We start from the raw sequence: 21,686 nt of genomic DNA, 5'->3' as shown, positions 1-21,686 counted from the left end.
AGCGCATAAAGATTTTATGCGGAATTTCCACGCGGATACTGTTACAGGGGGAAGCTTATTCTATTCGTGGATTGCCAATTTTTTTTTCATACAGATATTGCCGCTTTTAGCTAAAATGACTAATACATATTAGGCTAGAAAAGTTAACACCTTGTTTCTCATTTCTGCTGGTCCGCCTACCTACCCGTGCGTTACTTAGAAATGAACTGGATTACAAATTGTATTGCACTTTACGAAACGACCCAGATGATTAGGAGAAACATGGTATCAGCCTTTTTTAGCCTTAGTTCTTTTTAAAATCTAGAATAAACTGTTTATTTACAATAACGGAAAAGCACCATACTCAATGAGTTACATATTTCCTCTGAACATATGTACATGATTAGTGAGGAAATTGCTCTTTCATTTTTAGTGTGAATCGCATTACTGCTGCTTTTCTAATGTTAACAATGTGTTTGTTTATCGGTTTTTTATTTGTTTACCATGAATGATTTTATCTTTTATAGTCGGCCAATGTAAGTCGCTTTCATTTTCTTACGGTCAATATTCGCTTGGCTTGCAATGATTTTGTTAGAACCTGCATCGGAATACTGGAAATATATGATTATTTGAGCTTCAAATCGCTACCTTCCCCCGCCTCCAACATAGAACACAAACGTAGAAAAATCATTTAGTTAGCGCTTGAACGGGGTGACCACGATTCTGGAAAACGGGGAAAAACACAAAGAACCCATTTCCCTCAGAATTCGAGATATATATCGATATTGAATTCGGTAATACCTGGAAAACGCATCGAAATTGTGTTTATGTTGCGCACGCGTTTTCCCCATGAAATGTGAATCGCTTCTGAACTTTGTTCTCCGTCTCAGAAAATTACGACTCTAAGGTCTTTGTTTCATGTCAAAACATTTACTGGGCTAGCCAGAGCTGCCAACACTGTCCCTGATTGTCAGGGACAGTCGGCAGCTCACTCCCTGAAAATGCCTCATTGTCCCATAGGGTGGTTTTTTTTAATCTTTTGAAAAACTATCGCTGTCCCAGAAACAACTTTCTACTGTCCCTCTACAAATTTTCTAATTTCTGCAATTTTCCTCATTGCGACCCTGAAAATTGTCACAGGGAATTTGGAAGTGGATGGATTGTGGTCACCCTGTTGAAATGAGAGCTTCGGGGTTAGGTTGGGTATCTCCTCAAACTTCCTGACAATGTCGTCAAAAATCCATAGGCTGCTCACCTTCCCTGCCACGATGAACTTGCACCAGAAAAAAATTAGTGATTAATTCCATGCATAGATATTCCTTTTTTTCTGAATTCTCATCGTATTTCATTCACACAACTCGTACCATGGGACCACAGAATTTCCCGGAATTTAAGGTGGACAAGTCTGAGGGGTTAGAAGCATTATAAACATATGAAATCAATAAGACCAAATCTTCTCGGACCAGATTCACAGACTTAAAAGACGTGGCCCAACTTACGAGTCAATTGAGTCGTAATTCCTATTTTAAAATCGTTATTTCTAAACTAAAATCTTTGTAACCTGGCTTAAGAACCTTGAGAAAATCTTATTCATTTGATTTAATAACATGCAATATGAGTAAAGATCCCACAATATATGAATGGATGTAAAAGGTTTATATGAAAATTAGTAATATATCGGGTGGTTGCTACCGCCCTTCTTCAGTCTAGAATGAGAGGATGAAGAAGGCTGTTTGCAACCACTCAAAATATTTCTAATTTTTGAATTAAATTTTTAGAGTTATTCATATTGTGTGCAAATTGTTGCTCATCGTCTTATCACGGATATTGTGATTTTCAACCGATTCAAAATGCAATATATATGGTAATTTTGTGGTAAAGATTCTTATTTTCAGAATACTATTAAAACACTTATATCATTCATTTTGCATTATTTTCCATACACTGTTTTTTACGATTGGTCTGTAAATGTTTTTTTTGCAAAGAGCTTTCAGACTTTTTCATGATATGAATATATATCACTGATGAATATTATTATCACTTGAAAATGTTCACCTGCATGATGGGTAGAAATCTTACATGACACCCCGATAATATGACACAGTGAATCAATGAAGATTAGCCTAGATTTTGTCATTCTGCTAACTGGTGATTTATTGAAAAATAAAGTTAACAAAATGACACAGATTAAACTGTTATATGAGTAAATGCCTGTGATAGTCCTGTTCTTCATTGATACATTATACGTGCAGTGATTCTGAGGTACAAAACGCTATTTCTTGGGGTTTTTGTTGGCAATTAAAATATGTCCCACAGGACATTCTATGCATATTCCTGTTCTTTTATACCAAATTTGACTACCATAGGTGCCGTGACTTAAAAAAAGCTTAACGTGACAAACATTTTCTCTCGCCATTGCCAATTGATGGTTATTAATTAAATTGACAATTGATTAATTAATTATTATTGTTATTAAACGATATGTCGTATGTTTCGTGTAGGTACGCAATCACGAACGATGTGGCTATCTATATAAAAACGACGCCAACGCCAGCCCTTGGACCTGGTTGAAACGTTGGGTCGTATTCAACGGAGATGATATCCGTTATTACGAGGATAAGAAGGTAAGATAAGAAGATGATAAGTTATCGTTATTTTTGTATTGATGAATTCTTTTACGCGAGGCATTTTCGTGATTCGATTTCGATGGTTCGTTAAATTGATTAACACTATTCTACCAGGAACTTGGCAATAGAAATTCCGTGACATCTTTGAAACATTAAATTCTACATAAGTTTGCACCAGCTTAACCCTTTCAGTGCTGACTAATCAATACCCTATAGTGCTGGAGATAATTTGAAAATTTTGAAAAAATTCTGCCCTAGTGTGTTGAATAACGGGATTACCACTATAGTGTGTCTACTCCGCGGCGCGGTGTATCGTAAGTAACAAATATTTCACTATGTTTGACAGGTGCTGCCATCTTTCAATAGAGATAAAAACTAATTACTAATTACACCAATACACCGCAGTGCGGTGTCCTAGCATAATCCATCACCGATTCATACACCGCACTGTGGTGTATACGCACTGAAAGGGTTAACTAAATCGTGTAAATCAAAATGCAAAAATGGCAAATGTACGACTGAAGTTATTTCTATACAAGGCGAAATGAATTATAACGAAGCACCTTGACATTAATTTATTTTCCACGACAGAGCATGGTCTCGAAAAGAATAATTCCAGTGGCTACAGTGAAGAATGTCGAGAATGACATAAAGGTAATCGGTTGTTTCGCGTGAGAATGATAAAACATTGTTCGATGGGTTTGATTCAGCGAAAATGTTCAATGTTGCTGAATATACGAAATCTCAGAGGTGTACATGCATGCCCTTGCTGGTAGTCTTTTGTTTTAAATCTTCAGCTCGGTGATTCTAAGCAATATCGCTTCAAGGTGATTACAGTTGATGGTCGTGTATACGTGTTTGCCGCTGACACAGTGGGTAAGCTATTGTATTCCTATTATTTGCTGAGAGGGACGAGCATTCAGGTGAATCATGAGCCGCGATCACACGAGCATTTTTGGCTCGGGCCAAATTTGGTCCAGAACAACCATTCACACGCATGCAAAATGGGTCCGAGTCTGTTTGGCATGACTAAAAACGTTGGACCAGTCCCGAGCCAAATTTTAGCGTGAAACAAGAATTTCAACTGGTACCGGAAATGACCCGCTTCGCTTTGTTTTAGCAATGTTTAGTATCGAGTGAGTGGTTTACGTGTGAATGCGCTCTCTTAGGCGCGGGCCAAATTTGACTCGGGCATGATCCGTGCCAATTTGGCACCGCGTGATCACGGTTATGGACACTAAAAAACGTTTTCGAGTCCATGGGTGAATAGAATGTTTTGGCTTGCTGTTCGTGTATAAGCTTTTCAAAAATAGCATACTGATATGCGATGTATGCCATTTCCCTATAAATTCACATGAAGCTCAGTGCTTACTGCTTGCTACATTGGGAAAAGGGAATTGAAACAACTGGCATATTATAATCTCTTTTCATGAGGCGATTAAGATCAGTCACCCCCAGTCTCATAACTTAGAAATAGATGGATCAAAAAAGAGGTGGATGTAGGAATAAGAGTTGGAGATTGACAAAGGGGGTTCTATGTGCAAATTGCTACGATAATATTGCTTTTTAGCGGTATCCAAGAATATTTTGCACTGGCCTATTCAATGATTTCCTAGAATGATGTATTGATAACCGCATGAGTACAGTAATATCTGTTATACCTATTACAGTACTCCACAATTTCGACATAATTTGTAGCTAATGAAAAAAAGAAAATCATGTTATTTGTATGCTGTTTTCTAGATGACCTCAGCCTATGGACGAGCACACTGATGCAGTCGATCATTTCGTGTCGAGTAAGGGTCAATTTTCTCATTCTGGAAAACATAATTTCTTCTAACATTTTTAGTTTTAATCACTTCAACAGCCGTTCAAGTATAAGAGATAATTGAATTTCATCGGAAAGGCGGGAAGCGTCCTGGGGACATTTCAAAAAATTTTCGAGGTTTATTCCGAGTTTGTAACTCAGAATAAACTAGCTTTCTCAGTTAAATTTGATTTTTTGAGATTTATTCCGAGTTTGTTACTCGAAATAAACTTAATTCCAAACTCAAATTTTACTAAGAAAACTAGTTAACCTCCAAAATCAAATATAACTGAGAAAACTAGAAATTTTTTTCAATGGATATGTCCCCAGGACGCTTCCGTAGAAAGGGTTACGGTAGTTTTTGTTTTTTGAAATGAATTCATTTGATCGTGCAAGACTTTTGATTTCAGGGTTCGATTATAAACTTAGGCGATGGTCTAACAATGCATGATCCGGATAAACAGGTGAGTAAAGCGATATGATGATTAAGAATTTGTGCTGGTGAGTCAAGATTTTTGTGTCCAATAATAGTAAGAGTAATTCAATTCCTAAGGCACCACTTTCTTTCTCTGGAATACAATGTTCAACGGCGCTTTCCATTAAATCGATATTATTACCCCAATCAATTCAGTAAATCAATTTTGTCAAATATTTGTAAATTTTTAGGGTTTCCTGAAGATTCAAGGATTGCCTGGAAAAATGTTTATAGCAATCAAAGGAGATAAACTGTGTTATTACAAGAATTATGATGTAAGTTTCTGAAATATTACCTATGAGTAACTTGAAAATAGTTTTTAGAATTTTCGGTACCCAGTATGCTGTATAGATGTCTTAGAAAAAATACTTTTCTTGTAGGACTATAAAGTTGGCTCCCCCATACATCAGATAGATATGCAGCTTTGCGCGGTGAAAGATCTCGGCAAAAACAAAATTCAACTGATGACCAGTTACAAAAATTTCATGTACGTATCCATTCGAGGTCGAATAACGTTTTAACCCTTTCAGTGCGTCTACACCACAGTGCGGTGTATAAATCAGTGATAGATTTTGCGAGTACACCGCAATGCGGTGTATTGATGTAATTAGCAATTAGTAATTATCTCTCTGGGAAAATTGCAGCATGTGTCAAACATAGTGAAATACTAGTAACTAACGATACACCGTACCGCAGTGTAGACGCACTATAGTGGTATTCCCGTTGTTCAACACACTAGGGTGGAATTTTTTAGAATTTTCAAATTATCTCCAGCACTATAGGGTATTAATCATTCGAAAATTATTGGAACCAAAATTTTCAAATCCACAGTCACAATACTCGGCGACGTCAAGATTTACAAACACTTTCTTTCAATAGTCTAAGAAGAAAATTTTCAGTAAAAGTATCCGGCCCTTTACTTTGGAATAACATCAGTGAAAATCTAAAAAACATGGAAAATTCTAAACTGTTCCTAAGAAATTATAGAAAGCAACTTTGTGCTTGATTTTATCATACAGTTATTCGAACTAAAATTATTGTTTTTGGAATATTTCAGAAAATAACTGGCTTATTAAATGATTATATCTTAATCAAGCTGTCATCATAGTTTACTTTGATTGCATTTTGTGTGTTAAGGGTTGACTGTGAGCATATTATTATCTTTATTGCATTTCTCTTTTTTTCTTTTCTCTTTTGAGGGACCTGTTTTATACAAACTATTCCTTAGTTTCTACAGGCCCCTCCAGGTCTAATTTACTGTATTTTGTATTATGCTTTGTACACTATGCTGTAAATTATATTTGAAAAATAAAGTGTTCAAATCAATCAATCAATTAATAAGTCAGCACTGGAAGGGTTAAGCGGCGTTTATAACCACTCTGAAAATACTAATGGACACGCAATGTATAAAAAGTCATCCTTTTGAGATAATTGTGTTTCGACTGGAATTTACATTTGTCTCATTTTTTAATTTACATTTTGATTTTAATTCAAATAAATACAGTACTACATCGTGTGTCCTCACCATTTTAACGAACACAGCCTAGCTGCTAAGTAGTTTAAACGAACTTTAAATTTGTGACGATCGTTTATTTTCGCGATTTTCAATTAACAGATTGTGCTGCGATAGTAATAACGAAATGAGTCAATGGAAAAAGGCGATGGAAGAAGCGATCGCTGAAAGCATATCTGACGATACGGTAACTATTGGTTCTCGCGCCTCGTTACGAGACCCTTATTCTTGTACTGTCTATCTGTGTGTCTGTCTTACAGCTACTTAGCTTCATTAACCCATTAGACGCTGTGACTTCATATAGATGTTCCTGAATAACAAACGCTTGATTATATGAATTTGCATATAAAGATAAGGTAGAGATGCAGTGTGAAGACTACTGAAAATGATGCATCACAACCATTGGTTGTTTTGAAGATAATTATACAGGCTTTCTATCGCTGTATAGATTTGGTCAATGAAAGGTTAAAAGTTTGACCTTGACCCTCTCAAACTATAGGTGGCGCTATAGTACAGCAGACGTTCTGCAGAGATACAAGATACAAGTCGAACAGATGTTCGGTCTATTGGGTTAATAGTGGGTTGACCTTGATTAAAATGGGTGCAATGTTAATACGGGGGTCTAGTTGTGCAGCGCTAAGAATGGCAAAAATCGCGCCACCTAGCGGTAGAAATATTTAGGCACTGGACATTTTTCCTCATGAAAAATTGTCTTGACAAGATTAAGCTATTGGCCCTAGATACGACATATCCAAAATGCAAAGATCACTAAAGCATGGGTATTTCGGTGATCGAGCCTGAGAACCACTTTCACCTAATGCCTGTGTTTATTATTTACACGTATGAGATATCTGTGACGCGAGGTAATTCCCGCCCACCTCCGCAATAAATCTTCCATTTTTCACATCCGATGATGAATATATTGCATAAATATGATCAGTCGCATCTAATGCTGCTTAGAAAATCCTGGTTAAAGTTTCCTGGTTGTGATACATAAAACTTCATACGTAGGTATTTGTCATTTGTCATATTCATAGTTTGTGTTTTGTTTTCCTAGTTAAGTGTATTATCTATCACTGCTCGTTAATTCATTACAAATGTTTGCTTACACACAACTGTTGTTTGATAGTTATATATTCAATGAACAAATCAGTTATTACATATATCTGTTGTATATTCTATTTGATATTTATTTACGTGAGTGATTTACTTTCCATATACATTGTATGTAGGGTACGTCACTTGATAGTAGTCCAGTAAAATTGATTTTTGTTGAGTAGTGCAGTAAAATTGGTTTTTGTAAAGTAGTCCAGGAAATTCGGTTGTTAAATTGTAGTCGAGTCAAATTGCTTTTTGTATAGTCCAGTCAAATAACTTTTTTCCTATACTCACTATAGTTCAGTTACATGTTTACTCATTTTATCTCCAAACTGAGTGTTGGTCACGTAATATTCAATCGATTTTAATCGGAAGTTTTTTTTTCAATTTCTTTTTCGAAAAAGTATGTGAAACAACTCTACGAGAATGAGGACAACAAAACATGCGCTGACTGCGGAGCTGATAGTAAGTTTATCAATTCATTTGCAACAAAGCAAAATTCCTTGCTGTATTTTTGATTGAATAATTAGTCTTTCATTGTCTTATTACATCAGGTTTTCCTGACGTTGATGAGGTAACTTTATACAATATAGTTCCGTCTTTTTACACCTTTTATTATTAGGCAAAACATTTGACTTTCTAAGTTTCTCCACATTTCGTTGTTTCAAAGTATTCAAGTACGGTGTATACAATATCGTAAAGTGTCTTCCCCGTGTCCATAACAATTTTTTTTGTGTTTTTATCAAAACCCAAAATTTTTCCCCATTTTCATTTATCATTTGTTGTTGTAATGTGGTCAGTGGTGTTGTACCTGGTTTTGTTTAGTTGATGGCACTGGTTATTTCATTTCTGTCAGCTTAGCCTCAGGTTAATTGGTTTTTGTTGTAAAATACTTACCATAGCAAGTTTCCTTTTCATTGATCTGGTTTGCTAAAAAAGATTGTGCATTAGAAACAGTTTTATATTTCCTATCAATTTGCACAATGCATTTTCATAGTTGTCCCAATTGATGCCTTCTTTATTTTCAGATCCAACCTGGGTTTCTTTTAACTTCGGAATTGTCATTTGTAAAAGATGTGCAGGTAAGCCTTTGTTCTAAAACTTCATCTAGATGATTTTTATAGCTGATTAATTCTCGTAGTATTTATCGCAAACAGCTGACCTCCCGAAAGGCTTTTCTATATTTAAGTACCCATCGCAAACCTTGCTCATCTTTCCAGGTATTCATCGAAATCTGCCTGGAAATACAATTCATAAGCATGTTCTCGCTCCGAAAGTACGTTCAGCAACTCTCGATATTAAGATTTGGACACCGACTAACATAAAGGTATTTGGCAAATATTGTTTGATTTGACGACAAAACTATAGAGTTAAACAGCAACGTACCGTGTAATGCGTTTGATTTTTTACTAATCCATTTATATTGCAGTTATTTCTTCAAATCGGAAATGCGAATGCCAACAGTTTTTGGGCGGGAAATCTCAGCGAATTTGATCGTATCTATCCCGACTCGGACAGGTGAGTTATGAGCTTATTTCATAGAAAAAGCAAAAAAAAAACAGATCCTTCAAAGTAGACAATGGTAGTAGGTAGTTTCTGATACTGATTCGATGTTAAGCATTCGCAAAAATGCCACGATCCGCTGTGGTTCGTACAGGATAGATAGATTTCTAGGACTGGTTCTGTAAAGCAAGTTTGAACTCAAACCTGGGTTATAACTCGATTTGCTATATTGAAAATGATAATGATTATCTGTAGATTTGTATAGTGCCCATTACATATTAAAAGTGTGCAACCTTATTGGTTAGTGAAAACTGCATCTGCTGCCCATACGCTGAACAGAAAAGCAGATGTGAATTAAAAGAATGTATAAACAACTGGAATCGATTGAAAGGTGGATGGAAATAACATTGAAGTATTTTGCTGATTTACCGTACGTATTTTGCAGTTTGTCTCGCCAACAGCACATAGAAGATAAGTATGTGAATAAGAAATTCTGCAGATTTCATCATCACTATGGAAATCAACATGTCTTGGATGAAGTAAGTAGTCAGTTGCTTGTTTTCCCGTATGATAGTACAATGTATATTACATTGTAATATGAAGTTGAGAGCACGGTTTATGAGAATATATATATGTTTTAGAAAACGGAGGCCAACTCGAAGTAGGAGAGACTGGTTGTTCCTATTTTCCGCTTGTCTTCATATGGTGGCAGAACATTCTCCACATATGCTCCCAGACTGTGGAATAACCTTCTTGCGGACATACCTGACCCCATGTCTTTGTCTTGTGAATCATTCAAGCGAACACTCAAAACCGTTCTATTCCGTGCCAGCTACTTATATTTTCTAGAGGAGCGCATTTGAACTTATATTCTTAAGGAGCCTTGCGCTATATAAATGACAATTTATTATTATTATTATTATGATATATATTAGAACTCGATATCGGCGATGTATGCCTATTCTGTGTACATGAACGTGTTCTACATGTATGTGGAGATGAGTTATTCGGTCAAAAGTCCTATTTCACCTAGGTCTAACAGGTTTTACTGGTCCATAGAAGATGCAAATACGGGATGTAAACTAAGGTATCTAAGTTTTGGCAAAACTTTTTCGTTACAGGCATTGTGTCATTCAGTTCAAACTGACGACATAGTTGAAACGATGATACTGCTATATTCTGGTGCAGAGGTAGGTCACGTCGCCTGCAATTACCGGACCGGAGGTGGATTGAAATATTTATTTCCTTATATGGTGTTATTTCGTCTCATTGCAGATGACGTACACAACAGAGAAATACAGCGAATTGCCAATGACAGGTAATAGTAATACACTTCATTAAGTTAAATTTCATCGTCCAGCACTTGTGGATTACGTAATTTGTAATGTCAATTGATGAGTTAATCTCAATATTTTTCATCGTAGCATATCAGCTTGCGGAAGCCTCTGGCAAGCGTTTTCAAATGGATTATTTAGGTCATAATGGTGCTGAGGTTCTAGAAAACGGAGGCCAACTCGAAGTAAGTTCATCTAGCGTCTGGCGTCGGATTCATCTTCTTTTCTACTTCTACTTTCGATGGAATTTTATCCCGGACGACAATTCAATTTCTTTCTTTCAACATGGTAACTGGCTGAGTTGAATGTATGCGGTATGTATTTCTAGGAGTTGGACGATTACTCGCGTAGGACAGTTTCTCACAAAGGATTTCTTCACAAGACGGGCAGCAACATGAAAGGTAAGGGAACCCTCACGCATTTTCTGCCGTGTTCCCATTTTACTTCTTGCCTGATCCCTCTCCGGAGTGCATGTTAACTATTTTCCAAATAATGGATTCAGATAATCTGACTATGCACTGTTTCAGATTTCCATCGTCGATGGTGTATATTGGAACGGGGCTCGCTTTCTTACTATCTAGATGACAAGGTGGGTTTGGAGTATGTTCATTTGTTTTCCAAAATAAGATGATACGTTATCAATATTTGGGTGCAACATTTCTCATTCAAAGGAGCGTTAATTTTTCTTTCTATGATTTCATATTTTTCAGTCGAGTACCGCTAAAGACACTATACAATGTCGTGAGATGTTAAATGTTGGAATATCAGACAGAGTTGGAAAGTAAGTTCTTCGAAACACTCGCCAAATTTTAAGATATAAAAATATGCATATGAATCTACAAGTAAATGTACAAGTAACCGGGTAATCGAGAAAGCACGACCTTTGAATACATCAAATGCTATTATTCTGTGTAACAAACCACAAATAAGATGACTTCCGTTTGTTTGTTTTAGATTGAAATCTCGGTACGGTAAAATCATTATCAATTTCTATATTTGCATGGTTTACTAAACACACTATTAATATGACATTTCTTTCCCTGGCAGGGATTTGAGGCTTTATGGCATAGGAGGCAAAATTCGAACCCCTGCCCTTTTAAGGTGCAATAATATACTATTGGTCAGTCTCAATTTGCCATCAGGTTTGAATCCCCGCAGGACGGGGTAAATATGGCTAACCTAAGTTCGATCTGGATTCCGATCATATTGATCAGGTTTTGCTTTAACCCCCGGGGTTGAAGTTAAAACTGGACTACAAAACAAGCCGCTGGTTAAAGCTAGAATCGATTCTATTTTGTGTTTCATAACATAAGTTAAGCTTACAATGGTGCAAATTAACAAAGGAAAGTTTTACAATACATGCTGACAGGGGCGGATTTAGGGAGGGGTGTACCCCCAAAAAAAGGGCATAACATTTGATTAATGAAAGCATCGAGAAAAAAAAGATCAACAGAAAACATTCACTACAAGAAATACGGAGAACAACTGATGAATTTAAACTTTTTAGGTATCAGTTTAATATTTTTCATTTTCCCGTAAAATTTTAGGGCAATTTGACATTTTTAGCACACTCCTACACCCTCCACCTCGATCCGCCCTGACCGTAGCTATTCATCATGAGTAAACATATAAACATTACTGTGCCTCTTATATGAGAAAACTTTGAAGTCTAAACACTTTTCATCTTGAAAAAAATTCTATTCAGATTCAACGTGTTGCGACCGATTTCTTATACCGCGAGGTAGGCGTGTTCTCGATGCATGGCCTTAATGTTGCAGCTATATTTGTATTCGTGTCTATCATCATGTTTGCTTCGTCTCGTTTCGGCTTATATTTTACGACGTACGCATGACAAAGAAAGTTTGAGATCACCCGTTATTATCCTGTTGACAACTAGAGCCAAATCCTAGTCTCGTCATACCATTTAACAGCATGCAGGAAAGTTTCATGCTAAAGGGAAACCGAGAATGTAGATAGGTCATAACTGTCTTGCTAATGATATGTCTTGATTTTTTGAGTAGAAAGTTTTTTGTCAGGACAAGGAAAACCTACAGGGGTTTTAGCTGTGTGACATATGTCTCACTGAAAAGGATGTAATGGCTGGGAGCTGCATGTACATGCTTGATTGTACCATTATATATAAACAAGAGTAGTCTTAAACAGACTTCTCTATGATATTATTATGTATCACATCAAACTTTAAAATGAATGAATTGATGAGAAAATAAGTGGTGGGTTCATGTTTTGTAGTATGTAATCTGTATGTACTAGTGTGTTGCCAGTAGTTTTAGTTTTGGACAGGTTTACCTTCTTTTTGCTTCCCTGCTTCTGGCTTGGCACGAAGAGACACCCTTGAATACCAGACAGGTCTGTTGGTGTGCCCTGTTGAATTTTCGCTCCGACTTTTGCAGATATGAGCACTGCTTTGAGGTCGGTACTAGGAAATGCGACAACCGCGTTTATTTATTCGCCGCTGATACCGAAGAGGAAAAAATGGCTTGGATGAAAGCTATTGCCAAGGTAATGAGAGATCACATAGACTGAAGTTTCTTCAAGTTTTGACAGCTTCCTTTTATTACCCAGAAGTACTCTCGTTAAAGCTGTGTTTTATCAAATTTTAGTTATTCATTTCAGAGCTTCTGCCCTCCCGATGTAGCCTCGAGTCTGACGGACTTCGACAGGTGTGGAAATCTTTACATAAAACATGGGAAAACAGGGGTAAGTTACAACTAATATACATGTAGTTTATATGTTAACAGGTGTGACAGCAACACTAACAATTTGACTTCTGGTTATCCAAGATTCGCATCCGAAAATTGTAGCTATGACTGGAATAATCTAACACGCTTTAATGCCAATATAGTCCATTAAGAAATCAAACCTCAACCAGTCTCATGCGGTTCAGACTGGTTGGAAATTTCCAATTAAGTACTTCGATTTAAATGAATAACACTGAGGGAAAATTCTGTATTTCAAGATCAAAAAATAGATTAAGCATGACGATAAAGGGTAAGCTTATTTTGAATAGCCCCTACCATAAATGAGCTTTACCTCAAAAAGTATTAGATTTTCTTTGATAAATACTTAACCTTGATCAATAATGATTTGGATGTTTTTTTTTGTAGGATTGGTTCCAATGCTTCCTACAAGTGAAGGGAAAACATTTATTCATCTTTGATTCAGTTAGTATTCAAAATTGAAATATTGCACCTGGAATGCATCAACTGTGGTATGATTGGTCTTTTCTTGATAAAATTCTTATAATATCTTGTTATTTTCAGGTTTTGAATGAGATTAGTACAGTTGACCTTCGAAAAGTTTCCGGTTTGAGTAAGTTTTTACATATAGACCCCAAAGAACTACAGATACCGTGATTACAAATAAGAATACATGCATTGTAAAAACACTGTCATCAATATTTCTGGTTTTACAGCACAGCACGAAGATGATGAAGAAACCTGTTCACTGGCAGTTGAGGGTGGACTGAATTTCATCATTGATTTACCCGGGGGAAGGTACGTGTGTCCTTACTAAACCTACAGCACTGTGGCCACTGACACTCAGGGAATCTGAAAAATCTAGAAAAATTGGGGGAAACTCAATTTTGTAAAAGAAAAACCTGGAAAACTCAGGAAATTTGGATAAGTTATTGAACATGCGTTGATTTATCAATACACGATTCGTGAAAAATGAATGAATTGTAACATCGATACCAAGAAATTTCTCCATTCACCTGTCCATTCACACTATTTTGTGTTATAACATGGAAAATCGGGAAGACTCGGAATTTGTAAATGGGGGGGGGGGGGGGGGAGTAGCTGCCATGGACAGAAAATATGGGACATTCGTTACTTCCACAGATGATCACACTTCGTAATTCAAAAGCAGTCCCAGTGGAGTATAAAGTACAGTGGAGTACGGATAAGTTGAATACGCTTAACTCAGATATATGCATATGTCAGTCAATTTCTGAAGCCCCAGTCCATTTAGGAATAAGCTGGTACAAAAAGTACGATTAAGTCGGATTTCATAAGTCTGACTTAAGTAATAATTTTGCGTACACTAGAGTAGAGTCTACTCTCGAGCCGAGATCTTTTTTCGCTGGTGAAAATTTTTGAGCTTTAGCTAAGATAGATGGTGAATGTGAATTTTGGTTTTACTTGTAACTTATTGTTGTTTTGTTATCGAAGGGCTCTGTACATGCAAGGATGCACACGGGTGGAAACGGAATCATGGTGGAATTGGATCAAGAAAACTGTCTCGGTATGTCTAGTATTCTAAAATGAATGCAACCTGTTTTTAAAAGTTTTCTCCTCGGAAATCTTGGAAAAAATTATTATTTCCAGGAGGGCGGTAAGGCGTTGGACGAGCAACAACTGACCCACGAAAATATACCGGTTATAATCGACAAATGTATCGAATTTGTCGCAACTCATGGAATGGAGGAAGAAGGGATTTACAGGAGAAGTGGAACAAACAGCAAAATAAATAATCTTTTGACTGAATTTGCTGAAGGTAATAGGCCAGACTTTGTGAAGTACAGTTGTACCTCGATTTAAGGCGCCCCAATTCACCACCAACATTCGTATCTAAAATGTACAGGAAAAACCCCGATTTACCACCCCTCGCATTCTGCCACCACCACCGTTATCTCCTAGGCCAATCTTATACAAATGTATTACAATAACACCCGATTTAATGCCATGATAAAAACTTGATCCTTTTTCGATTTTATTGGCCATGAAATCTCGTCGGACCATTCAAAAATTATGTGGTATATGCCCATGCTCGTGGAGACCATGTGACGTCTCAGTACTACACTGTAAAATTGTTTTGATACAATGATAGTCCATAATTGAAATTCACAGATTGGCTGAAATTTTGTTTGCCTCAATTTGGCCCCGCCCCCTATGAATATTTTCACACCCACTTCTAGCCGTGTCATTAGTTATACATTGATTGACTACCGCACCAAATATCAAGGCCCATTTCTTCTCCACAGTGACAGAAGCTGGTACATAGTTTCATATTAATATATCGATTGCATGCCTACCCATTTTCATTGGCTCTCCAAATGGAGTATTAAATGTTTTGCCACGCTACTAAAATTCCACAATTTGTAAGGCTAGTTAAAAATGAAAGCTTCTCTTATTATGTGCAGATTCAAGGTCAGTGCATTTGAAACTAGAAGATTATGAAGTGCACGATATAACTAATTGTATGAAACGCTACCTGCGTACGCTGTCGGATCCTCTTCTGACGTCTAGCCTTCATGAAAAGTGGGTCAACACCGCAGGTAAGTACTTGTTTACTACAGTCAAGCCCGATCAAGTTGAAATCTGATGGCAACAAGGATTCTTGTACATAATGAGTGAGATCCCACTAGAAGAGCAGACTAAACTGGCCGATCGTTGTTATATTTGTTCTCGGTGGGTTTTGTTATTAAAACGAATGTGTGCACTCCTGTTTGCCGTGCTAGGAAAACCTATGGAGATCAATAATAGATACACTTATGAAAATACGACTTAAATTCATATAAATCAGAATTCACCACGATTTTACATTCTTTTTATTCAGGTATTGCTGATCATGCTTCAAAACTTCAGTGGTACAAATACTTGTTAAAGGAGTTACCAGAGATAAATTACTGCACATTAAAGAAACTAGTCCTTCATCTCAAAGAGTAAGTAATCTTCTATTCATTTGCGGTTTGATTTGAAATTTCAAGCCTAGCGTACATCGACACTGCGATTGGGGACTACTAGTTGCAAGGCAGTTTTTGGCGTATGAGAGGAACTGGCTGGATACAATCAGTTGCTAGTATTCGTCGATGTTAGCTAGCTTATGACTGGTAAGCGACGATCTCCAGTTCCATGTCCATGTTCTACTTTTGAGCAACTAGTTTTACTTAGTTACTGTCATGTCTTCCAATGTGTGCAATCCATAATCAACGACACATGGTTGCAACTGACTAAAACAAAGCAAAATGACACGTCACTTAAGATGCCCTCAAAAATATTTGTTAGTTAACGCATCCCAGTTGCTGTCGATGTACGCGCTATGGACCTAGAGACTGGCATGAACCACACAGTTGCTGGTTTTTGCTAGATTTTCGATGTGAGGGGGGGGGTACTCGTTCACTAGCAACTGGATATGATCAGTTGCAAGTTCGATGTACGCTAGGCATTACTGCTCGAGATGATTATCTCAATGGCATTATTTTCCATATTGTCAAATATAGCGTGGCTAAACAAGAACCTCAGAATAGAATGTCTGCGACAAACCTTGCTTCGTTATTCGGACCAACAACTATGAAATTGGATGATGTAAGCAATATCGAGATCTTCGCCGAATAGATATTTGAACCATAAAGATTAAAGCCGTTGTTGAAAGTGTTTTTTCTTTTTGAAATGAAGGAAGAAGCGCTCGGATTCGGAGACACAAACAGCGAAATACGCGTGATGGTCGATTTGATAGCGTTTCACGAAGCTTTGTTCGAGTTGAGAGATACCAAAATGGAAACGGAAATGAAAATTGAACAAGCAAAGAAGGATATCGAAGAGGCAATGAAACAAAAGGTACAGTTTTAGATTTAGAAACACGATGATACCTTGACATGTTTATTGATAGAATCGCATGAATCGTTGATAGGCGTAATTATGATTTTAGAGTCCGGGAAATGCTGAAGATTTCATTGTTGAAGTTTTTGTCGGGAACAGGGAGGGACAATGCGTCAATATCAAAGTTGCAGCGCAAATGACAGCGAAAGAAGTTGTTGACCAAGTGGTCAACAAGGCTCATCTGGCACCAGATAACTGGGGCTTACATGAGATGATTTGTCACGGCGATCTTGGTAATATTTCAATAGTTAAGTCTTTCATCCTAAAAGAAATTTACGAATTACTTTTTAAACGGTGAAGATCTACAATTCTCTTTCTAGAACGAGTTCTCCATCACGGCGAGAATGTGTTGCAAGTTCTAATGAACTGGGTAAACTGGCATGCTGATTTCACTGTTCAGAATTATCTTTGCGTCAAAGAGAATGTCTTGTATGAAAACATCGAACTGGTGGTACGTAAATTCTCTTATTTCAAACGCAAATGAGTGTTTAAGAATTGAAAAAAGGTATGATGTAATCCAAGCTGAGTTTTAGGTGGTTTGAACGTAGGTGTTTCACTGGTCTCATCAATCTGGGGTCCAGGTTTGAATACTGGCGATGGCAGTGTTTCTCAGTTGATAGCTATCATCCGGCCTCTCTCTGTAGGAAGAAAAACAACTGAACGCATTGCTATACCCCATGCGGCGCTGAGCACATTTCTGGGGACCTTATAACCAATAGTAACTCTGATGTCTAGTCCGGAATTAATCTCGCCTTCCTTGCACTAAAACGTAAAGACAGATACTGGTAGTACTTTGATGGTTAACTAGATTTGTTTAGATTTTGAACTTTCCCTGCTAGTGCATAGTAGCTTCATATGGTAAATGAGTCACTTACCTTATGAAGCTGCTATGTACTAGTAGCGACAGTTTGTACTCTAAGTAAATCTAGGTAACCATCAAAGTACTATCTGTCTTCATCTGATTCGACACCAGGTTAACGCTGCTTCTCTGCAACTCTCCTGTCCTGATGCAAGGGCTAATGAAGCCCCCCACATCGATGTATACTAACTATACTATACGTTTCAGCAGTACCTTAAGCAATGGTTCTACCCCTGTATTTTACAGATGGATACAGCATCACCGATGTTTAGTGAACTGAAACTCAGCGAGCGAAAGGCTTTCAAAAAATTCTGCTTCGAATTCAAGCAGTCGAAACTCAGTTATTTCAAATCACCACAGGTAAAAACGTAATATGCACCGTATTATATGTATTTAATGAAGATTATTGAGTTGGATTTTGAAAAATTCATCCCTACATGAAATTATATATTTTCTTTTATATACAGGCAACTAATGTAATATCGTCGTGGAATGTTGAAGACTTGTTGGTGTACGTTGGCACAGAACACAAACGTTCCCCACCGACCAAGTAAGATTCCCTTATTGCTGCAAATAATTTGTCTAATGGTGTTTTCAGCACATATTCATTGATAGATGGTGCGGGCAAATTTCAGTTAAACCATGCCATTTAGTCAGGGTACATATCAGTGCTCTGAATCTGATTTCTGGCCATAGTGTCTTTGCTATTTTAAGTACCAGTATAACAAACCCCTTAGTAGCTCAGTTGCTGGCTGTAGGTCTGTAGGTTATTTACTCCCTTTGCGAGCATGAAAGGTCTAGAAGGCGGGGTCTTGCCTGAAATGTCTTAAGACTGATAAGTTATTCATATAAGCCAGGTTAAAAATGAATCAATTCTCATGCAGTTGTCATATTAAACTGAAAATGACACCCTTTTTGTAAAATCGTATTTTTAGGTATTGTTTCACGTTCGTAGAGAAATTAGAACGGGTCATTAAAAGTCGAGACAGCCCTTTCTTCGGTCGAACTATCGCTTGCAACAATGCCGAAGAATTCTATAAGTGGTTAGCTGGAATGATTTCTGCTCAGGTAGGGCATGAAACCAATGTGTCATATCAATGTATATTCATATGTTGTCACAGTTCACGCGAACGTCTTATGAAAGATTGTGAGTGTCTATGGGATTGATTTGTTGCCGCATCTTAATGCTCATATCGATATAACTTTCACTGAAAATCTTTGAAACTAATACACAACTGGTCGCAAGGTTGTACATTCAAACCTGCTTTTTGTTAATTTTCACTTTGATCTAATCCCAATAAAGTCGGCATCTATACATAAATTTATGTAAAATATCATGTTTAACACTTTCAGTGCATCTACACTACAGTGCCGTGTATAAATCAGTGATGAACTTTGCTAGTACACTGCATTGCGGTGTATTGATGCTATTAGTAATTGTCTTTTATCTCTATTGAAAGATTGCAGCACCTGTCAAACATTGTGCAATATTAGCAACTAATGATACACCGCATCACGGTGTATACACACTAACGCGATATGCCTGTTATTCAATACACTGGGGCGGAATCTTAGAAAATATTTTCAAATTATCTTTAGCTGTTTCGGGTATTAATTAGTTAGCACTGAAGAGGTTAATCCAGATATCTTATTAACTGGATTAATTTCCTTGGTTCCAAATGATCAGAATGAAGTGGGTTCTACTTGTATGATATATCCATGGGAATATTTGTTTCATGTTACAAACAACCGTTTTGTTCATTGTAGCACCCAGGTGGATTATACCCTGAAGGTCATACGACGATACCAAATGTCAGACGAACTTCCCTACAAACAGTAGAGGGCGTGGTAAGTAAACTGATTGGTTGTCGATCGGTTCTTCGATCAGCTTTCGTAATTAATGCGTGTACGAATTACTTTTACAGAGAACGTCTTCACCAAAATTAGGTAAAACTATATCGAAAATATACAAACGAAAGTGATTCCGTTGAACTGCGAGTGATTTCGTGCGAACAGAACGAATAAACTTTAGGATGCATCGACTGCTACTGCTACCACGGTCCATCATTTCAGGACATGATCTCCCTCTGTCTCTCAATGTCTCGAAGAGCGATTTTGAAGTTCTTTCCAATCAAGCCGTTTGTTCACGCTCAACATTTTCATGTATGCTCATCTTCCGGAAAAATCATTTCTCATACATTGGTTGTATATTTACGCTTATAACTATGTCGTAGAATGTAAATAATCGTTCAAACATTTATCGTTATTGGTATTATTGTTAATTTTGGTACATCGTAATTGCTGGTCAAATCGATGATTGCGAAAACGATTTGAGATCTTCGATGAGCTGAACGCATAGCCCGGGCTCTGTTTACAGGAGATTATATCAAATGAATTTGTATTCATTCATACTTGAGAGTCGTGTACAAAAGGTTGAGATTTAGTTTTGCTTAGAATATAGTTATCGGAATCTAATCTATATAATTCAATGCAGCTATCAACCCGCCCGTTGTCTGTACGCACACTACCCTCAGACATTCGACAGACATTCCCTACTTTCCCAAAACATGTTCGCCCAGGCGTCACCACCACTGTGCCAATACCCCGCACATATTTCTTTGAAAAGAATTAAGGTGTCATGCGTGAACCATCAATTTTTTGACTAATAGTCACCATTTGTTGAAAAATGTGTTCGTCCAAACTTCGCCCTTCAAAAGGTGATCATCTGAGAAGGTGGGTACAGACAGCAGAATGACAACTGCTGTAGTTCAGTCATTTCATGTTACCGTTTTATTTTATATACATGTACATCATTTCATAGAAATTTACAATCATCTGCTTTGCATATATTTTATATACCGGTACGTGTATTCCATAGTTGACCACGGTTTATTGTGAGGTGTGTATGTTGTCGAGGGGAAAGGACTCGTTTAAGCCGTTGATTTGGTTTTTCCTAACCCCTAGCATAATTTATTGCTACATTGTTTTCTATTACACATGTATACCCCGCGACCTAAATGCTTTGTATAAATCTATTATGTGAATAAATACTTATACTTATTGTCATATTTGAATGATCGAATAATATCTATTAAATAGGAGGAACATAATAATTGCTTTTATATACTCATATTTCTGATGGTGCTCAATGCAATGTGCAAATCTAGTCACATTTATGCAAGTTAATCGATTTTAATAACGAAGAATGTTCATGGTTCATAGGACTTATATTGAGATACGGTAATAGTGTAACTGACTGGGATTAACAAGAAATTTCAATGATTATTTTTGTAAATTTTATATACCAGGGGTAATTTGATGATAAGTTATATAATTTAATTGCTAGTAATCTTTTATAATATAATATATAATTAAGTAGTTGTACAAAAAGAATGATATTGTATATATTTTGATTGTCAATAAAATTTTTCATCGAAATCGTCTTATTCCACAACAAGCATTACAGATCTCTGGCTGTTAACCTTAATAAGGGTGATCGAGTCTTGAAATTCAGGATTTTTGTGCTTAATAAGTAAGTTTGATCATGTACCCGCTCTACCGGGGTGACTTAATTACAGTACGGGGCTGGTTCCTCAGTTGAGACTTAAGTCCAAAAATGGTCTTAAATTTTAAGACTGGTCTTAAGTTGTTAGATTGGTCATAGAACTAAGATAGTCTTAAATTGGTCTTAAGTCTAAGCCATGACTATGGAACTGGGCCCATATATCATAACACTGTCTTCTCCTAGTTCCTTAATAAAAATCCTTAGGTCAGTGAAAGCGTCGAGCGGAGCTTGGCTCAATTGTTTCGGTGTACCGTGGGTTATCGAGATACAGTGTTTTAAGTGGGGGACTTGCAGACGAACAGATAG

General features: G+C 36.9%; 1 protein-coding gene across 6 annotated transcripts in view; it reads left to right on the top strand.

Annotated features, from left to right (window-relative positions):
- The window catches only part of LOC141905019 (arf-GAP with Rho-GAP domain, ANK repeat and PH domain-containing protein 1-like), a 30,180-nt gene extending 8,977 nt beyond the window's left edge, over positions 1-21,203 (top strand). For 5 of the 6 annotated variants that reach the window (XM_074793715.1, XM_074793717.1, XM_074793716.1 and 2 more), the window contains 38 exons: positions 507-515; positions 2,481-2,603; positions 3,198-3,260; positions 3,404-3,482; positions 4,350-4,402; positions 4,824-4,877; positions 5,080-5,163; positions 5,269-5,375; positions 6,504-6,588; positions 7,904-7,964; positions 8,528-8,581; positions 8,720-8,826; positions 8,929-9,017; positions 9,448-9,541; positions 10,124-10,192; positions 10,278-10,320; positions 10,427-10,521; positions 10,665-10,737; positions 10,864-10,925; positions 11,047-11,117; positions 12,748-12,856; positions 12,971-13,054; positions 13,462-13,518; positions 13,618-13,666; positions 13,770-13,851; positions 14,527-14,599; positions 14,683-14,851; positions 15,498-15,632; positions 15,914-16,019; positions 16,578-16,662; positions 16,753-16,914; positions 17,006-17,189; positions 17,277-17,407; positions 18,062-18,175; positions 18,283-18,365; positions 18,751-18,883; positions 19,583-19,663; positions 19,741-21,203. In XM_074793715.1, coding sequence (XP_074649816.1) covers positions 507-515; positions 2,481-2,603; positions 3,198-3,260; positions 3,404-3,482; positions 4,350-4,402; positions 4,824-4,877; positions 5,080-5,163; positions 5,269-5,375; positions 6,504-6,588; positions 7,904-7,964; positions 8,528-8,581; positions 8,720-8,826; positions 8,929-9,017; positions 9,448-9,541; positions 10,124-10,192; positions 10,278-10,320; positions 10,427-10,521; positions 10,665-10,737; positions 10,864-10,925; positions 11,047-11,117; positions 12,748-12,856; positions 12,971-13,054; positions 13,462-13,518; positions 13,618-13,666; positions 13,770-13,851; positions 14,527-14,599; positions 14,683-14,851; positions 15,498-15,632; positions 15,914-16,019; positions 16,578-16,662; positions 16,753-16,914; positions 17,006-17,189; positions 17,277-17,407; positions 18,062-18,175; positions 18,283-18,365; positions 18,751-18,883; positions 19,583-19,663; positions 19,741-19,797 — 3,369 coding nt within the window. In that variant the 3' untranslated portion in view covers positions 19,798-21,203. The remainder of the gene's footprint in view (positions 1-506; positions 516-2,480; positions 2,604-3,197; positions 3,261-3,403; positions 3,483-4,349; positions 4,403-4,823; positions 4,878-5,079; positions 5,164-5,268; positions 5,376-6,503; positions 6,589-7,903; positions 7,965-8,527; positions 8,582-8,719; positions 8,827-8,928; positions 9,018-9,447; positions 9,542-10,123; positions 10,193-10,277; positions 10,321-10,426; positions 10,522-10,664; positions 10,738-10,863; positions 10,926-11,046; positions 11,118-12,747; positions 12,857-12,970; positions 13,055-13,461; positions 13,519-13,617; positions 13,667-13,769; positions 13,852-14,526; positions 14,600-14,682; positions 14,852-15,497; positions 15,633-15,913; positions 16,020-16,577; positions 16,663-16,752; positions 16,915-17,005; positions 17,190-17,276; positions 17,408-18,061; positions 18,176-18,282; positions 18,366-18,750; positions 18,884-19,582; positions 19,664-19,740) is intronic. The other variant, XM_074793719.1, reaches the window with a different exon arrangement.
- The last annotated feature ends 483 nt before the right edge of the window (positions 21,204-21,686 follow it).

The sequence above is a fragment of the Tubulanus polymorphus genome, chromosome 5, assembly GCF_964204645.1.
Source record: "Tubulanus polymorphus chromosome 5, tnTubPoly1.2, whole genome shotgun sequence".
In the NCBI taxonomy this organism is placed as follows: Eukaryota; Metazoa; Nemertea; class Palaeonemertea; order Tubulaniformes; family Tubulanidae; genus Tubulanus; species Tubulanus polymorphus.
The sequence above is the reverse complement of the archived record's forward strand: the minus strand, read 5'-3'. Positions and strand labels throughout refer to the sequence as shown.